Source organism: Piliocolobus tephrosceles, chromosome 9 (assembly GCF_002776525.5).
Source record: "Piliocolobus tephrosceles isolate RC106 chromosome 9, ASM277652v3, whole genome shotgun sequence".
Lineage (NCBI taxonomy): Eukaryota > Metazoa > Chordata > Mammalia > Primates > Cercopithecidae > Piliocolobus > Piliocolobus tephrosceles.
The window spans coordinates 42,903,849-42,927,783 of NC_045442.1; the positions used below are offsets into that span (position 1 = coordinate 42,903,849).

Genomic DNA, 23,935 nt, shown 5'->3' on the forward strand with positions numbered 1-23,935 from the left:
AAGGAAAGTATGAAGAAATGGGAGAGAAAAAGGATTTCGTTAAAATAGGAGTTTACTAGATTGTGAATTCCAGGCCTGCTAATTTTTTTAATTCTCCACAAATAAAATGTAACTTCTTTTTTTGTCTTAATTTTTCCAACATAACAACCTGTTACATCAACCATCTACCCTATCCACACACCCCCAATCCCAGTAAGTAGGTGTAAAATGGTCTGACAATGCCATCTGGTGGCCTCCTGGGGAATTGTGTAAAGTAACCTCTACCTGCTGGACTTCACTCCTTGGTGAACCTGAGGCACCGACCTGGGCTCATGTCTTGGATGCCACATTCAGGCTTGAGAGCAGGCAGTTTACAATGGGGCTGTAGACAAAGAGAGACAAGAAATCAAAGTGCAGGTCTGGGGAAAGGCTGTTGGGGAAATAAGGAAGTGCCCAAAAGGCCCCATTCACAGGAGCTGGTTGAGAACAAGGACTAGATTTTCCTTTTCCCTCCCTCCTCCCTTTTCCGTCTTCCTTCCTCCTTTCCTCCCTCTCTTCTTCTGAGTTACTTTCCCCCACACTGCCTGCCTTTTTCTTAACTCTTATTCTTGCATTCTAAGGAAAGCCTCCCTCTCTCTCTTCCCTCATTCTGTTTGGGAGCAGCATCATAATCCTAACTACAGCTGATAAGTTTAAGGGTAGTGATTGTAGGTCAACTTTATTAAGGAAAAGGGAAGGCAGAAGTTGGCAAATGAAGAACCCAGCATTGTGAACACATGAGTCCTTGGAAGGGGATCAGAAGTCCCCTTCGTCATTACCATGGTGTCGGGTTTTCCCCTTCATCCGACATGATCTCTCCATTTGCCTGCACGCAGGATTTTCATCTCTTCTACCCACTGCCGTATCTCCAACACCTGGAACAGTACCTGTCCAGTAAAATGAGCTCCATTAATACTTGTTGAAGGAAAGAATTCTAGAGGAGTAAGAACATCTGGCTCATCATTTTTTACTGTATTTCGATGTTGTCTTCCTGTGTTATAGTGATGCTAATTTTCATTGTGAAAGTATGATTTTGGACTTTTGTGGGATAATTTAAGTATTAAAGGATACTTCTAGCAGAAATTGTTTTTTAAGTTCTAACCTACTAGCTGGCCAACTTTCAGAAAATAACCTGTTGGTAAGTTAGGGACTCTCTATATCTTTCCTTTTTATGTTTCAATAATGTATCTTTTATATACATAAAGGAAGTAAAAACAACAAAATGACCAGCTTTCTTTCTGTCTTTGCTTCTCAAGTGCTCCTAGCTTCCCAAAATAGAATCTAAGGCTATTAAATATGAGGCAAACACAGGTTTGAAAAGCTGAAAAATATTAAACATTTGGCAGAATATCTTTTCTGTATATGTTTTCTCTGTGTGCACAGATTTGTTTGCATTACAAATCCTTGATCACAGACTTGGAGTAATATTTATTCCCTGTATAGAACTAAGCACAGAGAAAATGTTGGATTTCCCTAATATTTTTCAGAATTGTACCCTTGCTTTGTGATTCTCCTAAGAACTGGAGAGAGAAGGCAGGCTGTTTTTGTTTCTTAGATTGTTCCTCTGACATTGCTGTCATGTGAGACTTTTTTGTGTGGGTAAATAATAATAATAATATCATTTTCTGCTAACCATTTCAACACTCTAGGATTCCCAGACTATCTCACGAATCTGTGTGATCTTAAAGAAATGCTTTTGCTGTAAAGCAAAGGGAAAGCTAAAATGAATTAAAAGCTGGCCTAAATTAAGACAGCTGGGGCGATCACTGAGTGTATAATACCAGAGTGTGGTAGACCTTGGTTGTTTTGAGAATGTGTCACAGCATCCTACATCAGAGTTGCTATGTTGTCCTGGCTGATTTTGGTTGCTGTGGTCATGGGGAGGGGGAGCTCTTTAAACTTTGTTGACTACATGGATTGTGAAAAACTGTAAGGCATGCAAAAAGCATGGACTGACTTTAGAGCCAGAGGGCTCTCAGGCTACAATCTGGCAATGCCTCTTTGTGACCTGGAATAAAATAGGTAACATCTCAGAGCCTTAGTTTACCTTTCTGCAAAATGGGAGTAATGATGCCTACCTAGAAGGGCTGTTGTGCGGACTGGTGCTGGTACCTGGCTGGCAGGACTTGCTCAGTTGACCAGTTATGATCACAGTGTTCACCTGTTATCTTTCCATCTCTCCACTAGGTACCTTGGAATCACAAGGCCCCTCACATACCCTGTGAGACAAAATGGGAAATGCATGGCGAAGATGATTCTCTCCGTCTGGCTTCTCTCTGCCTCCATCACTTTACCTCCGCTCTTTGGATGGGCTCAGAATGTAAATGACGATAAGGTGTGCTTGATCAGCCAGGACTTTGGCTACACGATTTACTCTACCGCAGTGGCATTTTATATCCCTATGTCCGTCATGCTTTTCATGTACTACCAGATTTACAAGGCTGCCAGGAAGAGTGCTGCCAAACACAAATTCCCTGGCTTCCCTCGAGTGGAGCCAGACAGCGTCATCGCCCTGAATGGCATAGTGAAGCTCCAGAAGGAGGTGGAAGAGTGTGCAAACCTTTCGAGACTCCTCAAGCATGAAAGGAAAAACATCTCCATCTTTAAGCGGGAACAGAAAGCAGCCACCACCCTGGGGATCATCGTCGGGGCCTTTACCGTGTGCTGGCTGCCATTTTTCCTCCTCTCCACAGCCAGACCCTTCATCTGTGGCACTTCCTGCAGCTGCATCCCACTGTGGGTGGAGAGGACATTTCTGTGGCTAGGCTATGCAAACTCTCTCATTAACCCTTTTATATATGCCTTCTTCAACCGGGACCTGAGGACCACCTATCGCAGCCTGCTTCAGTGCCAGTACCGGAATATCAACCGGAAGCTCTCCGCTGCAGGCATGCATGAAGCCCTGAAGCTTGCTGAGAGGCCAGAGAGAGCTGAGTTTGTGCTGTAAGGTCATTTATCATTATTTTCCTTTTATCCCCCAAACCCTTTCATGCAGCTTTTTGAAGCACATCACAGAAAGTTTCCTGAACGAGTAGCTAGCTTATTTTTTACTAAACATACCAGATTTGAATTGACAACAGTATAGATTCCAATCTTCCACCCAGTAAAATTCCAAAAGCCAAAAATAGGTCCTTAGTTGGATTGGTAGATGAGACTAGTTTGCTGAAGAATTGCAATTGATGTGATTGACAACAAAGAGGTGATATTTTCCATTCTTTCTCCATAAATGACATCCAAATTATGTCCTTACATCTAAATTTGTGTAACATTATTATTTTAGTTGTTGTTATTCTTCTGTCTAGTAAAACTTTTTTGATGACCTCAACCTTCACCAATAAAGTCTTCTTTTGAGGTAGGAGGCACAATGATCTTTCTAGTATGCAGTTACATTCACCTGGGCTGAAAGGAGGCAGCCCAGGAAAAAGAAGAGTGGTTAGTGTGGGTCCCAAGAACTGGACGTGGTAGAGCGCCTCTGTAATCCTAGCCTCTTGGGAGGCCAAGGCAGGAGGATGGCTTGAGCCCAGGGGTTGGATTGTGCAGTGAGCTATAATCATGCCATTGCACTCCAACCTGGTTGACAGAGCAAGACCTGCCTCTAAAAAAGAAAAGGAAAAGAGCCACAGGACCGTTTAGGAAATGTTCCTGGCCATCTTGGCAGGAGAGAACCAGGAATTGGTCTAAGAAGTCTTAATGACTTTCAAGGAAGCAATTACCATAGGGTCTTGGGATCTGAAAAAGGATCTGATGGTGATAGAGAAATGGAAATTTCAGAAGTGACCCACATGTTAAAAAATTGACATTGTAAAGAAGGAAAGAGATAGTATATTAGTTAGAGGTGTCAAGATGTCAGATGAAGACTCTGTTTTAAATGTGAGGTAGAGGAGATTTCTTCACATTTGAAAGTCAGGGGAAAAATAAACTTGGAATGAAAAATTGGAAGGTTCTGGTGAGACAGTGAGCAGATTAACGTTGGAGGCATCCGTCTTCACAGCCTGGCGGGAAGGAGCAGACTAGAGAACCAGGGACCACTCTAGCAGAGAGGGACCTTCCCAGTCATCTTGTCCACCCCTGTCATTCAACAGAAGAGCTAACTGGGAGTTGAAAAGTGAGATGTCTCACACTTAGCTAGTGTCACAACTAAGTCTAGATCCCACATCATCTGAATCCCAGTGCTACTCATTTTTCTTATACTGGACTGTCTTTATCTTACAACTGAAAGTTGGAAGACTACAGTTATGCTAATTCTTAAGCTGAGTGTAGCTTCACAGGCATTCATGTTTACTTCTATATACTCTTTTGTACACATGAGATTGTTCATAATATAAAAAGTAGCATTAAAAATAATGTAATTTTAAGTTCTAGAACATGTACTATGAGCACACCCGGAGATCTTACTATGCCTGTAAGAGTTCATTGAATTTACTATTAGGATTTTCCCACCAGATTCTGAATTCCTTCAGAGAAGGAACTATGTCTTAATCAGATTTCTTTCTGCAGAATCTAGTACAGTGCTTGACACATAATAGATGATAAATAAAAGTAATAACTGCTAACCATTATTGAACACCTGCTACATGCTATGCTGCATGCTACCTGCAAAATAGGTGCTTCTGGCATCCCCACTTTTCAGAAGAACAACTTAAAGCTCAGGAGCATAAAGTAACTGACCTATGTTCACACAGTCCCTAAGTGGTAGCTGTGATATGAATCACTCCGATGCTTCTATTGAATGTTATGCAATAATACTTGTCAAGTGACTTCAATATATAGGCAGTGAAGAGTCTCAGAATATTTTTTGAGGTGGAGACTAGCCGTAAGCTCTCTAAGAAGACAACGAGAATGACTTGTTACGCTAAGTAAAGTTTATTAGACTTACTGCACTATGCGTGGTATCCACTCCTAGACAGTCTTAGTAGTTTCTCAGATGAAGGAAATAAGGCAAGGATATTGATAGAGTTTTGGGGCTTGGGCTGGGTGATTTGAAGGTGGGGAACTGGTAAAGATTAGGCAGAGTTTATGACATAATAGCTTTAGACTGGTAAGTACAACTAGATGAGGGCTGTGAAGTAAGTGCTAATGAGCAAACCATTAGTTTTGATAAGTAGGCTATTTTTGTTGGCATATAGTCTTATCTTCTGAAAGTGACTATTTCCTAGAACAAATAGCTAGGTTATTTTGCCTGGCTCCAGCATTGTTTAGCACAGGAAAAGGAAAGCGTGTTGGTTCTAGTTCTCAGGAGTAACATGGGAAGGTCTCTCTGGCAATAGTGAGAAGGGCAGACAAGGGAAAGATGGGTGGGAGGGGATCCAGTTAAGCAGCCAGTGTATAAACTAGGAAAGAACAGATAATGTCATGAGCAAGGAAACACTGCTATATTTGCATGCATCCTATAGGGTCAAAGAACTTGAGAATAATTTTATTGATTATTTTAGTGAATAATTCATAGATAATTCAGATAGATCATAAAATGGTAATCTTTAAAATGTAACACAAAAAGGTTTTCCAATTTAAAATAATAGCTTGTGTTTGCTGAGAATTCACTCTCAGGCACTTTGCTGAGCACTTTATGTGAATTTGATCAATTAATCCTCAAAAGTTTATGATAGGTTAGTTTTCTTCATTTCCATTCTGAAAATAACAAAACAAGGGCTTGGAGAAGTAAAATAATTTCCCCCACAGTCATGCAGAGTGACAGAGCTGGATTTGAGCCCAGGACATCTGTGTTCAAAAGTGCTTTTAACTTCTATGCTACTGTGCCTTTTATAAAAATAAATCAGCTAACGTAAAGTCTAAAGATATTTGCCTTTGTATCTTTAGCTAGTCTGGAGGCTTGGGTGTTGTTTTCCTGTTAGCTTAACACAGAGGTCAGCAAACTTTAACTGTGAAGGGCCAAGTGGTATATATTTTAAACTTTCCTAGCCATATGGTCCCTATTGAAACTACTCTTCTCACTGATGAGTAATTTGTCACTGACATAAGTAAACGGATAGGCCTGTGTACCAATAAAACTTTATTTACAAAAAGAGGCTGCCAGTTGTATTTGGCCCACAGGCCATAGTCTGCTGTATCCTCTTTACATTTCTCTCAGTTTGAATTTATAATTACAGAATATCCACTTCATTAAGGATGATTAGCCTAAAAACATCCATCAGCTTTAGGAAATTTCTAATGTGGCTGCCATGCATTGAGGAAAGTACAGAAAAAGGATGATATCTTTCATGTCCTTGTGCATATATTTTTGTTGGATATACTTTACACAAACAGACATATGTTGTTATGGCCGGAATATCTGTGTCTCCTGCAAAATTCGTATTTTGAAACCAAATTCCCAGTGCAATAGTATGAAAATGTGGATTCTTTAGGAGGTAATTAGGTCATGAGGGCAGGGCCCTCATAAATGGGATTATTGCACTTATAAAAGAGGCCTCAGGGAGCTTGTTCACATCTTCTACTATGTGAGGACACAGTTAGAAGTTACCATCTATGAAGCAGACAGCGAGCCCTCACCAGACATGGGATCTGCTGGTGGCTTAATCTTGGATTTCTCAGCCTCTTGAACTCTAAGAAATAAATCTCTGTTGTTTCTAAGCTACCAGTTTATGGTATTTTGTTATAGCAGCCTGGCTAGGCTAAGACATATGCACATGCAACCTTTCTGTAATAAGGAAAGGTGGAGACAGGAAAAGCTATAGGATTCAAAGGAAAGGAAAATGACCCAGAGCTTATACTAACCCTGATCAGAGAAGACTTCCTGAAGGATATGAACTCAAGAATGTCTATTAAGTTGGTCAAAGCATTTATAGTGAAAGGAGAGCAGAAATGTTATTCTAGGTGAAGAGGACTTTTTTTGTAAAGGCACCAATGTGGGAGCTTACGCAAAGGACCACCTGGCTGAAACTAAGCATTTGGGTGCAGGAACTGTTGGAGATCAAAGCAGAAAAGTAGATTGAGATGAAATTGTCAAGAATCTTCTATGCCAGCTCCAATAATTTGGACTTTTAGTATTGACAAATGGTTCTTAATCAGGAGTAATTTTGCCTCCCGTCCCAACTCTTTGGAGACATTTGGCATTTTCTGGAGGCATTTTTGGTTGTCACAAGTCGGGGTGGGACACTTCTGGCATCTACTGGGTAGAGGCCAGAGCTGCTGTTAAGGATTTTACGGTATACAGGCCAGCACCCCTGCCCCCCACCCCCCGCCCCAACAAAGAAGTACCCAGTCCTTATTGCTAAAGTTGTGACACTCTGGTGTAAATATAGTAAGCCATCAGTGAATCTGCAGGTAGGGGAATGGAGTCATCAAAATGGTCAAGACTGATGCAGTAGCACTGTGTGGGTAACTCAGAAGGTAAAAAATGGATGTTGTTTTTCCCAGAAAATTGGCTTGTTTTTCCCAGAAACATTTGAGTGTCTGCTATGTACAAGGTATGGAACCAGGCGTGGTAGGGTAGAAAGGTGAGTAAATGACAGTTGTAGTCTCTGGAAGCTTTTAATCTAGTATGCTGGGGTGGCTGTAGAGGTGGTGGTGGCTAGTAGGAGACTTGTAATCAGAACCCTTTGCTACCCCTGCCTCTCTCTAGCTCTCACTCATCTTGTGGTCACCCTACAGACTCTGGGCTCCTCCAGACTCTGGGCTTTCTCCAGCTCCTTTCCTCCCATCTAGCTTCTGGGCTTCTAGTCTCTCTTACCTTCTCGCCCTGTTCTGCCTTCTTGGCGCTACATATTCTCCTACATAATAGTTTCTTTCTTTACTGTGTAAACCTGTGAGACTGTGTTCCTACTCCCAAATATTTACCTATTTTCCCCCATTTTCTTGATCAGCATAACCAGAACCTCAGGAGTTCAGCAGGCACTTGAAAATTTTCCCGGAGTAATGAAGTGAATAGATGGGGGAAAAACTGTGAATACTTTTGCACTGGTAATTTTAATTTACTGCTATCAATTTTAATCCTTTTCACAAGTATTCACAGATTGGTAATATAAAATCAAATGTGATAATGAAATATAATCAAGGATTCTTTTTTCTTTTTAAATTTGATTACTTATGGATTTGCTTTGAATTGCCATTAATTGCTTTTAAGTATCCTGTTTTCATGAATTTTGTTGATGTCATTTATGAATAACATTGAACAGCACTTTCTAAATACTTCCATATAAATGAATGTCATGAAGTTGTTTTAAAGTAGCTCTTCTTTTCCTGCTCCCTTTTTTCCTGGTGATTGTATTGTCATTGTCTTCAAAGGGCCTCTTATAATTCTCGTGGATTGCAGGGGTCCTAGTGGTGACTTGTAGCAGAGTAACCTTGGGTTTCTGCCATGAATTCTGCCAATACAGTGCTCCAGGGTTTGTCCTGAAGCATCCTGAAAGGTACTTTCTTTCTCTGTGGAAACCAGTAATTAAAAATAAAATAAAACAAAATAGATCCCAGAGAAAATTGGGAAGAAGCATCAAAGCCTCTGGAACCCTGGGTGTCTGTGATCGGATGCTGCCTAAAAGGCAGAAACAAACAAAAAGTTTGCTATTTCATGGACTTTTCTTCTCCGTAGATGATTTATTTTCATTAAATCATCATTTTATTTTTACTAAATCATCAATTAGTAATAATAGCTTATTTGCTTCACGCTTCGCAATTGCCTACATTTTAACTTTGCAGTGTTTCTTTAAGGAAGGCAGGTGTTTTCCCTGCCTTGCTTTGTCTAATATTTATATATTTTTGTTCTATTAGTAGATGATAAATTCATATAGCACAATATAAAATCAAGCAGTACAGAGGAGTACAGAAGAAAAATAAGTCTTGAGGGCATTCTTAGAAAGAAAATATCCATGGTAGAAATCAAGAACAGGGGATATTTGAGGTGGGTCTCGAAGAAAGAGTAGGATTTTAACAAGAAGACATAGTAGGGGTGGAGGTGGAGTGGTGGCTGCTCAAGGCAGAGGGGACAGCACGGACCGAGGGGCCCAGATGTTGATAGAGGTGGACAAGAAGTTTGGGGCATGTCTTCAGCAGTACTGGGAAGCTGGGTAGTCTATGGTCAGCATGAAGGGCTAAGTGGGCAGGGGTGAGGGAGGGAGATGAAGGCTTTTGAGCAGGAGTGAGACTAGGGATGCAGTATAAATGATGTATGGAAGGCTTCACAATAAGAGAAGGGATATGGGTTAGAAGACTGATGCAGCCGGGCGCGGTGGCTCAAGCCTGTAATCCCAGCACTTTGGGAGGCCAAGACGGGCGGATCCTGAGGTCGGGAGACCGAGACCATCCTGGCTAACACGGTGAAACCCCGTCTCTACTAAAAAATACAAAAAACTAGCCAGGTGAGGTGGCGGGCGCCTGTAGTCCCAGCTACTTGGGAGGCTGAGGCAGGAGAATGGCGTAAACCCGGGAGGCAGAGCTTGCAGTGAGCTGAGATCCGGCCACTGCACTCCAGGCTGGGCGACAGAGTGAGACTCCGCCTCAAAAAAAAAAAAAAAAAGAAGACTGATGCAAGAGTGGGGTCTCATGTCAGGAGGGCCTGCACAAGGAGGGTGCTGTTGAGACTAGGAAAGAGGCCACAGGTGTCTGTGTGGATACTCCAATCTCCAGAAAGAAGGAAGAGCAGGACTGCAGGCAAAATAGCCAAACGGCAGGGTAGGGAGTGCTTTAGATGGGGTGGGTAGGCTGAGATTGGTTGCACAGTCCCAGTCTCTGGGTCCTCATAGACCTAGCTCTTGAGCACATGATGTAGTGTGGTAAGTCGAGGCCGGTGGAGGTGCAGAGTTAGGGGAGTGGCTTTACACCAGGAGAAAGGGACTTTTCTCAACCATTGGCTGACACTTCTCTATCACTAATACCACTTCTGTGCATCTAGGAACGAGGGAGAGAAGTGAAGTTTCTTGGTCCCTGCACACTTACCTTACAATAACCCACCTTCCTAGGTTTGAGGGAGAGAACACTTCTCGTTGGTAATCATTATTTAGTCATTATTCTTTTCAAGTAGGGCAAGTGCAATAGTATTTTGCAAGGATTTTTGAGAGCAAAGTCATTTTTGGCTATAGCTGTATTAAGAAGGTGAATTTCTAAATGGGTTATTTGGGGCTGATTTGCAAATATATTAAAGCCTTGGCAACTTGTGGGAGTTATGAAACTTACCAAAAGAGTCACAGCACTTTTTCTTTCCCTTTAAGGATACTCATAATCCATTAGAAGCCACAAATGATTCAAATTACTGACTGCTGTAAAAATTAAGTCCACCCACCACAAAATGAAAACTCACATTTACGGTTCTGCTAAATCATTTTCTTATTTCTCTTTTTTTTTTAGACAAAACGCTGACTACTGTAGAAAAAAAGGTCATGATTCATGATCGAAAGCAGAACAATGGAGATGAAATAAACAAGGCAAATTAGAGGTGGAAACAGAAGGAAGTCATTTGCTGAGACTGCAGAATGGAATGCGACTTCTCTCCTTTCTTGGGATGTCTAAAACGTGACAAACAGGGTGATCTGTTGTACACACTACCTTATAAGGGAGATGGTGACCTCTCCTTTTTTCTGTGGATCAGTGCTATTGTGTGTTCTCAGTTTAAGATAGCAGATCATCTCAGCAGTAAGCACACCGACAGAACTGAGTTCCACAAAGGAAGCAGTTTCTGGTGCTTTGCATATGTCCAAATCCATGCAAGTGGGAGAAAGTTCCAATGCACACTTCCCATGCTTTGAGTCTAGGTGTTGTGGTGAATATGCAGGAATCACTCCTGAGACAGAATGTATTTTGTTGTATGACAGAAGGCTTTTCCAAGCAAACTGCAGCGAGTGTAGTGTTGAATATGTTGCATGTCTATGTTAGAAAACAGAATCCAGTCATCAGCTAATACAAATGATTTCCCAGAGCAGTGTTTGTTTCAAGCTTCTGTCAAATAGTTTGGCTTTTCTGCAGGATCTCTGTGATTTCCCCACCAATGTACTTACTTTGTTAACTCACTTATTATGGTATAACTCAGGAACAGGTCTCAGGATGCAGAGAATCATATAACTTGAGCAAAGCTTTTTCTTGTGCTCTGAAGGGTCTTGAGAGGTGAGGGTGATGCCTTCTGTGAGGATTTTTATCGCAGTGAAGCTCAAGTGGCACCCAACTGCATTGTAATTAACATGATTATTGGCATGTTTTTGACTCTCATTTTCTACCAGGCTGCAGTGGGCCCACCCATGGGCTGGCCCATAACTGTATGTTATGTGGAAGAAGTGTGGGAATGATGGGTTTTCCATGAAATGTTGTGATGCTTCTGGAGATGGGGCATAAACATGTTCATTCTTGTTGAGCTGCATTGTATTAAACCAAATTGTGTGAAGCAAGGTCACCTGGACCACTCTTGGGAAATGCTTCAGAACACCAGTCTGTTCCTTCTAGAGAATTTGTTTTTGTGTTCTCTGTATCTTAAATCAAATGTGTGCCTAAGCAATTCTGTCCTCTGATTTCCACCCCTACCCACCAAAAAATGTTAGACATGAAGGGCAGGTAAGGAAACAGAAAAGGTCTCTTTGCGGATATATATTTTTTAAATGGCACTATGTAGCAATTAAGAGCTAAGGAGACAGAAAGACAGCAGATGAGAATAGAAGAGTACCTGTACCTACAAGGGGGAAAAATGAATGCAATTCTTTATTTGATAAGAGAGAACTGAAAGATAATATTATTTTCCTACAATGAAGCAAGCTGTCCTGTCACAGGATAAAGTGGAATTCCAACATGGATTATGGACTTCTTCTAATTCCCATTGACATTGCTTCTTATCAGACATGGGGAAGAGCTGCCTTTCCTGAAAGGGGAGGAGGGCACTGTCCTTTCAGACAAAGCTTGTATAAATTCCTGAACCGCAGATTTGCTAAAGTGACCGTATATATTATATTCATAATTTAAATGATTATTTATGGTCAGATACATATTGTTAAACTTGAAAATGTTTTATTACATTACATCAAATAAAGTTTATTTGTAGCTGAAATAAAGCAATGTAAGTAAAAATTTTTAATTAAAGATCTTATGTCATACATGTTGCTGTCTGTAGAATGACTGAAGGGCAAACACTTTACATGTTTGCTAAAATCCTAACAGGTAGCTAAGACAGCTCTGGATTCAATTACATTTCACTGTGAGGATTCATTCCCTTAGTGACTTTATTTTTATAAAACAATGCCTGTTCATTACTTGATCTGATTAATGAGCATTGTTTGGGCTCCTGGCACTTTCGGCATTGCTGGCATCGAGGGGACAAAGATGGGTATGGCACAGTCTTTGCTTTTAAGAGTTTGCCATCAGGTAGAAGGCAAACATGTCTCGGTTTGTCACAATGTAGTATAGTAAGTGCTATAGCAGGTTTTAGGGAATGACTTTTTCTTTCCTGTAGACAGGGTACTATGGTTAGTTGGATTGATTCAGGTTTTCAAATGTGTTGTTTAATTTTTTATTAAGACCTTCATGATTCAAATTGGCTCTTTATCCTGCCTGACTCGAATGCCTGACTGTTGACCTCTCTGCTTCATTCTGGCTACATAGGCTGAGCTTCATGTGTATACTGTACTTTAAATATGTGGCAGCAAATGAAAGGCAAAGGTAGAAATGGCAAAGGGATGAGAAAAATAAATCATTCATACAGTTTCACATATGACATAATTTGTGTCAAAGACACAGCTTTTGTTTTAACTAAGAACTGGGAAAATCATTGAAATGAACATTTTGTATATAATGACTGTTCAAGCAAGAAGGACTATTCCTCTTCTCACTCTAGGGTATCAGCTGTCATTTTCTGGCAAGGCTGAGGACTGGGAAACCATGCTTGAGAAGTAAATCACTTACTTGTAAGAGATAACTGAGTCACTGTTGCCTTAGCATTTAGTTTTATTCTGTAAATATTAAACAGGAGACACTCATAGTTCCTAGGTTTTCTAGCAACTGTTTCATAACTGAAAGCATTGATTATGTTGTCATGGGCTTGATATGCTTGTGCATGTATTTGATGATCATATTTTCATGTAGTTTTATTAGGTTCATTGATTGCAGGCAGTGGGTCAAAAATATGAATGGAAAATGCAGGCAATTTTTTCAAATAGTTTATGCTAATATAATAAGTGTCTGATTTACCATCTAGAGATAGTGGGAATTTCCCTTTCAGCATTTTCATTGTCAATTGAGTTTTCAATTTAATGGCTATAAATGTTTCTAAATATTGGAGTCTTGAAAAGTTGTTCGTTCTCCTTCTGGTATCAGGACCTTCACACATGTTTTCCCTCTTGGTTTGCGATATTCTTCCTGATCTCATTTATTTGATGTATGTCTTCATTATTGTCCAGTAAATCTTCAAGGGTAGGGACCATGTCTGTTTTTCTCAACAATATGCCCATTACCTAGCACCACGCTGGGAACACATATATGGTAGGCCCATAATGGATATATCTTAATGAGAAGGATAGAGGGAAGGAGAGAAAGGCAAGAGTTCACTGGCACCTTTAAAAAAAATGTTTATGTGAGGAAACAGAGAAGACTTGCCGTGATCTAGCAACATGCCCAGTGAATGGAAGAGAAGGAAATGGAATTAAGCTATTCTGTGTGCCCCTTAGGTCAGGCCCTCCACTACATGGTCCTGCTTCTATTACATGAGTTAACTACTCATATCACGAGAGCATCCTTTTCTTAATTTTCTGCACTAGCGAAGCAGAGCCATGTATGTGCTATGGCCCATCTGTTGAAACTTGTTTATCTACAGCTAGCCAGATGGTCTGTAACAGCGCACAAAGAAGCCATTTGGAAACTTTCAGAGGGTCAGCACGTTTTGAAAACAACTCGGAGTAATGCATATTGTGATGTCATTGCTTGCTTTAAGCTTATAGTGAGGAATATCTTGTTAGGTACTGAATATGAAACATGCAGACTTTGAGAACCAACTCAGAGGTTCTAGCCCCCGGAGATAGAACTTTATTTAATTGGATCATCCTTTAGACTCGTTTTGTCTGCATGTTCTCTGGAAAAGGAATATAATGTTTTAATTTAAAATACTTTGCTTTTTAAGTTGCTGCTGGGTTAAATACATTTTTTAAAGAAAACCTGCTTATGCGGTACATGTTAACAGAGATATGATGTGGTCATCAATAAAAATGTAAAAGAAAATTTGCTATAGCTGATATGAAACAGAAAGTGAAAGACATTGACAAGTATCAGAAGTAGATTTGCAGCTAACGGTTCTGTGTAGTCTTTGGTACATTAAAAAAGGCAAGATGAAAGAATTATACCTGTACTAGTAGAGGGGGAAAATGGTAATCTAAAATAGCAGATGATAAGAAATATCTGGAATTTATCTTTGATGTGGTATTATGTAATATTTTTGGTGCCAAATTACCTTTTCCTAATTACATTTTGATTGGGCTATTACTAAAATGCTCTTTATTCTTTAAACCCACACAGTCTCACAGTAGGAGAAGTGGTTCAAAGCTATGATGAGAGGCAGCAGAAAGTCAGCTGTACATATAAAAGTTTGTTATGGATAATTCACAGAGTGCATGATCCAGTTGTAGGAAAAATGAGCTATAACTATCCACAGTCACAGAGCTGGGGAATCTCATGGATAATCTAATACAACCCTCTACTCTTCTGCAGGTGAGACAACACTAAAACACTAGAGCTGTGTTTCATCTGAATTTGTTTGAAGGAGTATGGTACAGGGCAGTACTTTCCTCTATATAATATTTGGTGAAGAAATAATTTTTAAAATCCGTCACATAGGTATTAATAAAAATGAGTTATAAGAAAAATGCATTGAGACAAAAAATCTTGTTGAAGTATGTTGAGGCAAAACAATGAAGTGCAAAAACATACAAAGATTTAAGAGACATAAAACTACATTTCAGTAAATATATTCAGAACAAATATAACATGAAGAAAAAACAACAACAAAAACTGACCATGCTTCACTGAAAGTGAGCAGTTACTGAAGTAGGGAAAACCTAGCAGTTACCCAGATGAGAAATTACTGTAGCGTGATCATTGCAAGTGCATGACACTAAGTTGCAAGGCTCACTGTGATGACTGCGATATAGGGAGAGCATCCTGACAGGAAGGGTGAAGACCCACGAGGAACCCCTTGTCCCTGAGAAGTACACCTGGAGTACTGATACAGAGAAGCTGCCTGCTTCTGTATGTGCTCTGAAATAGTCAGGAAGCAGAGCCTATGAACAACTGAAACTTTTTCTTCCTGTGTTTTTCCTCTTTAGTTATCTACGATGAAATTGTATTCATAATGCTGATCTGAATGCTTTGAAAGGTATTTTATTTTTAGAATGATCATATTAGTGAAATTTTTCTTAGAGACTACATTTTGACAAAGTGTCCCCAACAGTTTGAAGGCAAAGGGTTGTGATATTGAAAGGTTACTATCAAGTAATCACATCGTTTTATATCTTAAGCCCAGTTTTCAACCTTCACTCTGAGTAAGAATTATCCAGGGAGCTTGTTAAACATAAAGATTCCTTGGTCCCACTTCAAGAGACTCTCGTATGTTGTGTCTGGTGCAGGGGTGGGGGTAGGGAGGTGCAGAGTGAAGAGGGCTTTTCACCAGTCTAGCAGGTGATTCTGGTACAGCTGGTTCCATGTGTTAAAAATTGCTATTTCCAAATGTGCTGGCAAACGGAATTACCTAGCCAGTTCTGTGTGCTATTAGTGAGGAAAAGCATGCTCAGTGTGAAATAATATCCAAATCATTAGTATATGGTTATAGAATCTTGCCAAAGAAATGCGCCATTTGTTCACAAGCTCTCTCTTACATATCCTTTAGTGCTCAGTAGTTATTGTTGGTACCAAAAATCCAGGGAGCTTGCAGAGGAAAATAATCCACAGATCACCTTAGTTTACAAATATGATATTTAAAGACACATAGATGTTTAAGTGACATCTATTGTTATGGTTTCTTTCTCATTTGGCCTTAAGGCCTCTCTCGAATGTGGCCATCAGCCAAGATAGCCACTCTCTAGAAGAGACCTGACCAGGGGAAAGTTAGATTGGAGTGTGTTGGTCAAGTGAGGCACAATGAGGAGGTGAAACCAAAATGCATGAAGCAAGAAATTATTACTCCTAGGGCCCAGAGAATTAGGGGTGCTGACAGGAGGCCCATGGTAAGTCTGGAGGTCACAGGGAGCTCAACCAGCAGTTGGGGAGCTAGACAGAGAGAGGACCTATGGACTTTGTCCTTTTTAAGGTCCACGGTTATCCCTTAGGCTTTCCTGAAGGGGTTGTGGGTTGGCTAGTTTCAATAAAACATCTGAAAAATTGGGGGGTGGGAACTTGCTTGTATGACTCTGGTGTTGACAATTAGGTTTTGTGTGGTCAACAGTTCCACAAGGGCAGGGGAAGTTTACACTAGGCCAATGGTGATGGGTTATGACTAGGTTGCAGATAACTTATGTCAAAGTTAAAAATGGATGCCAAGACAGCAACTATATTACACACGTTTATGACAGATGCTGAGCTGGCAAATTCCCACGTGATTGAGTGACTCCTCATGTTAATGAAGTTTATTTTATTTTCAGTTGTTACGGGTACATACTAGTTGTACATATTTACAGAATACATGTGATATTTTGATAAAAGCACAAGGTGTGTAATGGTCAAATCAGGGTAGTTGGGATATCCATCACCTCAAACATTTATAATTTGTGTTGAGGACATTCCAGAAACACTCATCTAGTTATTTTGAAATGTACAATTATTAACTATAGTCGCCCTATTGTGCTACCAAACACTAGATCTTATTTCTACTATATAACTGTATTTTTGTATTCATCAATCAACCCCTCTTATAATTAATTAATATTGGGACCAGCACAGGGTCAAATGAGAATCAATGCATCACATTCCTTATAGCCAAGAAGCTGATCAGGTGTTTGTCAACAAAACAAAGATAAGATCTTTGTAAAACACGTGTTGAATATTAGCCATTGAGTGAGAGCTATTGACATTGGCCAAGGTGTACACTTTCACCATTTTATGTGTGTGTGTGTGTATATATATCATGGCAATGATTAACAACATCTCACATTTGATTGTTTATTACTCATCAGTCATTCTGATAGTCTTCACAACAATCCTAAAAATTGTTATCTCTATTTTATGGGTGAAGGAACTGAGGCTGAAGGAGTTAGCCTTGTAACTCCTTTAACTTGTTAAGTAGAAAAATTTTAACTTGTAAGTAGAAATTAACTTGTAAGTAGAAAAATTGAGCTCAGCTGACTTGTACTTTTCATTGTTATGATTTTTTATTACTTAAAATATTTTAAAAATATTTTTGTAGAGATGGGGGGGGGGTGGTCTCACCATGTTGCCTAGGTTGGTCTCAAACTCCTGGCCTCAAACAATCCTTTCACCTCAGCCTCCCAAAGTACTGGGATTGCAGGTGTGAGCCCAGCCTGTACTTTTCATTATATTCTTCCTTCCGGCAAAATACATCTCAGTGGTTGCTGACTGGTTTTGTGGACCTGGAAATCTGCAACTGAACTCTGAGGAGACTCACTCTAGGGGGTTCAAATATCTTCTTTATTATACAAAGTACAACAGAGTCCCAAGTTCAAGGTCAAATCCTAGATCATTGTGAAGGGCACAAAGATTATGATTCTTGCCTCCTCATCCTATTCTTGGGTTTTTCCATTTCCTGGGTATCCTGATGGTTTTTCCTAGTTATGCATTTCTTTTGTAGCCTGCCTGTGATAGTTCATTTTATGTATCATCTTCATTGGATCATGGTGTACCCATATATTTGTCTAAACATTATTTCCAGATGTGTCTATGGGGGTATGAATGGATAAGGTTAGCATTTCAATCAGTTCATTTATTAAAGCAGATTGCCCATTTCTGTATGGGTGAGCATCATCCAATTTATTGAGGGCCTGAATAGAGCAAAAAGGTGGAGGAAGGGAAAATTTGCTTTGTGTCTGACTGTTTCTCCTGCCCTGGGACCGTCAGCACGCCAGTTCTTAGGCCTTTGGCCTCCTACTGAACTACACCACTGGCTTTCCTGGGTCTCCTGCCTGCAAATTGCAGATCATGGGATTTCTTAGCTTTCGCAATCATGTGAGCCAGTGCCTCAGAATAAATCTCTCAGTCTCTTCCCTTCTCATATATTGGTTCTGTTTCTCTGGAAAACCCTATAACCTGCCCTAACTTCTATTGCCCTATAATGTGTACCTTTCTATACTTTCCTCATTAAAACATATCTTCCCTGTATTCCATTCTATCTTCTGTCTTTTAACTGCTAATTAATCAAATACACGAATCCATTCAGGTGCAAGATCCTCTTCTTACATGGCATATCATTACATTGAGCCTAGCAACTTCTTTGATCAGTGTCTGAACCTAAAAAGTATTGATAGAAGCGTCTCACTATGGGACAAGTTGGTCATGGAGAAAGCAGCTCAAAGTATGTGCCTCCTTGACTAAGATTCTGTAAATCCTAGAGTTATTTAATTACAGACCTCCCAGGGGCCCCAGAAGCTGAAAGCCTGCTGTTATCCAAATTTATCTACATGACTTGGGCCAGGTCTATTTTCTGCCAACATTAGAGCAGAGAACTGAGGGAATTCCCTAGATTTTTAAAGCAAAACGAATGAAGGTAATTAGGTAACAGCTGAGATTTGTCAGGAACTATTGGCCAGTTGCCTCCAGCTCCTGGTCTTTGTGGAGATCTGCTTCTGTGGGGTAGCTTTGGCTGCACTCCCAGCCCCAGAGAGCAATTCTAGTAACCATCAATTTCCTCATCAACAGCTTTGTATGAAATATTAGAATATATTTTGGGTGTGGAGATAAAATTAACACCTGAAATTTTTTTCTGGGCACATAAATCAGAGATTACTCTTCAAATTACTTATTCTCTTGGCTCTTAGAATTTTAACTGCAGCAAGCTTTTACACATTGGCATTTAATTTATCTGTAAAAAAACTTTGCTTAATTCAATCAATTAAGGGAAAATTTGGCCTAATTGCCATCCATCCATTTGGATCATGCAGAGTACAAATGTTTTGGACAAAAACCACTTCTTAAATATTATAACACGAATTCTAGTGTGGGATGCAGTTTTACAGCAAAATTGACTAATAAAGACAGATAAAATGTTTTTATTTCCATTTCACCATAGCAAATATTAAAAAGGATACTAATATATTTAATTTGTCTACTATTGGTGAAGACAGTTAAGGAAAAGATATATATTTTTTAAAGGAGCCATAACCAGAATTTTAGAATGATCTTATTAGACAAATGTGAACCTATGAAAGAATAAAGCAGAGCTTTTAAATTTAATATTTCAAACAAATGGCAACTGATGAAACATCTAAGACCCATTCATCTGTTAACATTATCATTTTATCATATTCAAATTATTTTAATAAAAGAAAAATCTAAATGTACAGTTTATAACCCATTTTGTGCCATTTATGAAAGCTGTGTGACCTTGGACAAATTTTCTAATCTTCCTGTTTCTGGGCTTCAGATACTTCATCTGCAAAATGGAGATAATACTATCCAGTACCTCATAAAGTTGTTGAGAGGATTAAGTGATTAAAAATGTAGAGAACTGAGAACAAAACCTGATGCCCTGATGTCTGAAAGATGTCTGCTGCCAGTGTTTACTCCTCCTCCCCAATCTCCCTTCTTCCTTCAGTGGCAGGCACTTCTCTGAAGTTACTGTTCATCCTTCTAATCAATGCTTGAATGCTTTTAGTATACAATATTTTTGTCTTTCAAAACCTTATATAACTGTGTAAATTTTACACATATTGCCATATTGTGTGCATTCTCCTGCAACCTGCTTTATTCTCAATGCTAGGATTTTGAGATCTCTTTATATTGAGAGATGTAGATCAAGTTCGTCAATTTAAATTTACGATATTTTGTTAATTGAATACACTGCAATTCATTCATCCATTTTCCCTCTCGTGGACATTTTATTTCCAGTTTTTTGTTTTTTTTTTTGGAATTATAAAGAATGCTGCTGTGAGCATTTATGGATGTGTCACCTTGCATATTAGTGAGAATAGCTTCCATATGGGGCTTCTCAACCTTTTTCCCTTGGATTGCCCTGCCAGATGTCACTGTGCCTCTAAGCCAGCGCTGCCCTAAAGGCTGAGGAGGTCAGTATCTTATGGCATAAATCATAACCCATGTGCCTATTTAATGCAGACCTGTTGGGAAGCCCTGCCCCTTCCAGGACATTGGTCTTCAAATTAGGGTAAACACACTGAACCAACACCCCCCTGCCAACATGCACTCACACGCATGCACACAAAAACACACATGTATGCACACACAAACACAGAGGCTTTTTCAGTATGAATGGTTGTTAAAGGAATCGATTTTCAGATCCTAATATTGATAGCCTGAGAGCCACATGTAAGTTCCCGAACTTTGTTATTTGCCATCTTCTTCTTCTCCCATACTTAAATTAGAAAATTATTTGTCATTTACTGAAATTTCAGTTTCAGTGGGCATCGTGTACATTTGTATGCGTGTGTGAGTTTGTTAAATCTGGCAAAGCTAGTGGAGTTAGAAATGGTCTTTTGACCCTTGAAGGGATGATCTGAATTCAGATATATTGTAGAGTGGGTTGGAAGGACAAATTTTGTTTAATGATGTCTTCTGTTACATTATTTGCAAGTTTGAGAAGGGAGGAGGTAAAAACATCCATGTTTGTCTCATGTAGATCAACATTACACTTTAAAGTAAATACATGTGAAAAATAAATTAGTGTTTTCTATTTTCTTGAACATTTATTCAGGCTGAGAAAGATTTCCATTCCCTTTGACAAAATTATTGGATACTATAAATCTATATACACTTTTTATTTGGACTCAATGTCCCGCTCACTGTTACCCATCAACCAATGATTCACTCATTTGTTCATTCTTATGTTCTTATTAAATTTACATAACTTAACAAGTATATGTCATGGATTTTACTGTAAAAAATGCACTTCATCATTAACATACTGTTGGTAAGCCTTGTACTACTGGTAGCCTCCTTCCGTTTATTTTGCTACGAATTTACAGTGAACCCAGTTTCATTTTAGCAGTAAACAATATTCATCTCTGGATATATAAACTCAATGAATGAAAAATTCTCATTAATTTCATTGAAAGATGCATTCTTGATAAAATTTTACATTTAATAATTACTTATCAAACTTTGTAATACATTTAGCTTTTGATCAACAGTAATTAAAGAGGAATTGCTAATATTTAAATTACCATTTAAAGTGGTAATAATTTCTTATATCAAGAAAAAGTTTTTAATCCTCACCATCTTAAAGTAATAAGAAAAATATTTTTTTCAGTTTTTCATTATATACACATTTCTGTAACAATATGTTAGAGTGGTCAATGAAAGATATTCAAGCATAAAAATATATTACTATAAACTTCAGTAATAAGGTGGAATGGAAATATAAGTCAAAACAAAAAAGGAAACAAGATAAATTTTGCCAAATGTTAAAGAAAAGCTGCTTGCGTATTTTAAAAAATAGATGGTAATGGCTATCTGATACCACTTTTGAAAGAATGACATCAGTTTTATTTTGTAAATGTCAGCATTTATAACAATTTCAAAATTATATATTTTGCAAGTATTTAAATTTATTATTAAAAATTATATCTCAATTTAAAAATTTTCAAGTGGCTGCATAGTTTTCCAAAATTATTTTATGGAGTACATGTGTAAAAAGCTTCGATGCCCAACAGTATGCTGAAAGTGGAGTTGCTATGTAGGAGGGTGTGTATATCCTTACCTAGATTTTTTGCCAAATTTTAAGTGGTTGCCTTACTTTGCACTCCCACAACAGTGTGTGGGAATTCTCTTATTTCCATATTTTCTCAAACATTTTGCATTGTCAACTTTTAAATTTTTGCATGTCCATAGAGTGTAAAATGCTATCACTCTGTGTTTTAAGTTTGCACTTCCCTGATTACTAGTGAATTCCTCTTCTGTGAACTACCTGCTCATATCTTCACCCATTTTTCAATTGATTAATGTACATATTTGTAATGTAAGGAACTAGTTTTTATAGGATGTTGGCTTTTGCAGCTTATTTTGGGGAAAACACCTTTAAATTTCTTTTACTCTTCTAATTCTCAATCTAATCCTTAGCCAAAAATATTTCCCTTAACACGACATTCTTATTTTTCATCTGTTCCCGGAGGGTTCCCTCTTTAGAAGTTAACTGCTGATTTTCTTTCTATGTAAGGCATCAAACCATCTGGACACTTCTGACAACATGAAGAGAACTACATATTTTTACAAGCCTAGATATATAGGTAACTTGATACAAATGAATAAAAAATGTAAAATAAAAGCAATTGATTACTAAAAACCTAGGGTCATGTTGATTGATTTAATAAGATTTGATTCTTTTAAACCTGAAATTGTTTAGAAGCTTCCCTCTTGAGGTATTCAGTGATTATTTGAAATACGGGTAATCCTTGATTTATGAGCAAATTGACTAAGGCAATGGTTATAAATTGAGCCAATGAAGTATTAGAATTGGTTTATGGAATGAGCTAAACCTCATGAAGGATACGGATATTTCCAGGATTTTCTTCTCACCATTCTTTTCTCTTTGGTCATCAGATCTCTTTTCCTGATCCCTGAACACTAATGTGGGCAAAGCCCAAAACTTTCTGGTCACTTTCAGGGATAAGAAAATGTCTTTTCAATGATTAAGAATAAAGTATTAAAAAGTCCATTCTGATACAGATGAAAACTTTAGTCCCAAAGTCATTTAAGTCCTTTGTCTGCAGCTCAGTCCTAATCTGAGGTCTTTAACTCAGGGACCTTTCATGCAAAAGACAGTGTAGTCTCTTGTTTCACACATCCCACCCTTTCACTTTTTTCCCTGGTTGGAAGAGGAGGGAAGATGAGAGGAAATGGAACACATGAGGAAAAGGAACAGAAGTAATTTTAGTTAGCTGGTGTTATTGTTGTTCTTTGATATGGCAGGTGTCTTTGGGCTGACGTTTTGTGGGTTATGTTTTGGTTTAATTGGACACAAATCCATTCTGATGTGGGTTCTGTGCTCTCCAGATAACTTCTTCCAAGACCCCCCCTAAGCTCCATGACCTCCTACTACTGGGATTCCTCTGTTTCTTACAGGCCATCTTTCTGGGTGTCACATTGAAGCCAGCTCAAGCCTACCTACTTCTGTGACCTACATTTTGCACAAGGACAATGTCACACATCTTGGCCATGCCAAGAGCTAGAAGTGTGGCTCCTCACTAGGCACTACTGTTCTTTCTTCCACCTTGCTTTGGAGGGTTGTTCTAGCGAGCCTCCCACAGAATTCCGTAGGCCATGGCTACTTAAAGTGTGGTCTAGGGACCAGGAGCATCATGTGGAACCTTGCTAGAAATGCAAAAGAACCTTAGGCTCTGCCCATGCCCCATTGAATTAGAATCTGCTTTTTACCATGATCCCCAGGTGATTCATGTGCACATTAAAGTGTGAGAAGCTCTGACTTAGGCCAGAGGCAGGCTCTGGTCTCTATATTCAGGTTGACCTCTGCACTCCAGGGGACTCATGTAAGGCTCTCTCAAATTCTCTCACAACACCCTCTTTGGATCCACCCTAAGCTTTTGCAGCTCACTCTCATCCTGCTGGGGCACCTTATTGCTAGAACTTCCAGTTTCTTAAAATTTCTGTAGGAGTCTCTGTCATTTGGTCTGGAAGGGAGAGCACTTTCTTTCTTCATGGGTAGAGAGGACAAAATTCAAAATTCTTGCCCCTAAGGCCTGGAAGTCATTACCACCCTGACCTTCTTAAAACAGACTAGAAGGCCTAGGTAGGATGGGAATGGAGGGGCTTGGGGGGTCAAAGAACCAGTTAATTCTCACCAAGTCTTGAGGGGAGGTGTCTGGTGGATCCA

The 23,935-nt window shown here is 39.2% G+C and overlaps 1 protein-coding gene across 2 annotated transcripts in view; it reads left to right on the top strand.

Moving 5' to 3' along the window:
• Nucleotides 1-12,027, top strand: part of HTR7 (5-hydroxytryptamine receptor 7) — a 110,606-nt gene extending 98,579 nt beyond the window's left edge. The window contains exons 2-3 of one of the 2 annotated variants that reach the window (XM_023226241.1): nt 2,206-2,966; nt 10,315-12,027. In XM_023226241.1, coding sequence (XP_023082009.1) covers nt 2,206-2,965 — 760 coding nt within the window. In that variant the 3' untranslated portion in view covers nt 2,966; nt 10,315-12,027. The remainder of the gene's footprint in view (nt 1-2,205; nt 2,967-10,314) is intronic. The other variant, XM_023226240.1, reaches the window with a different exon arrangement.
• Nucleotides 12,028-23,935: the final 11,908 nt, after the last annotated feature.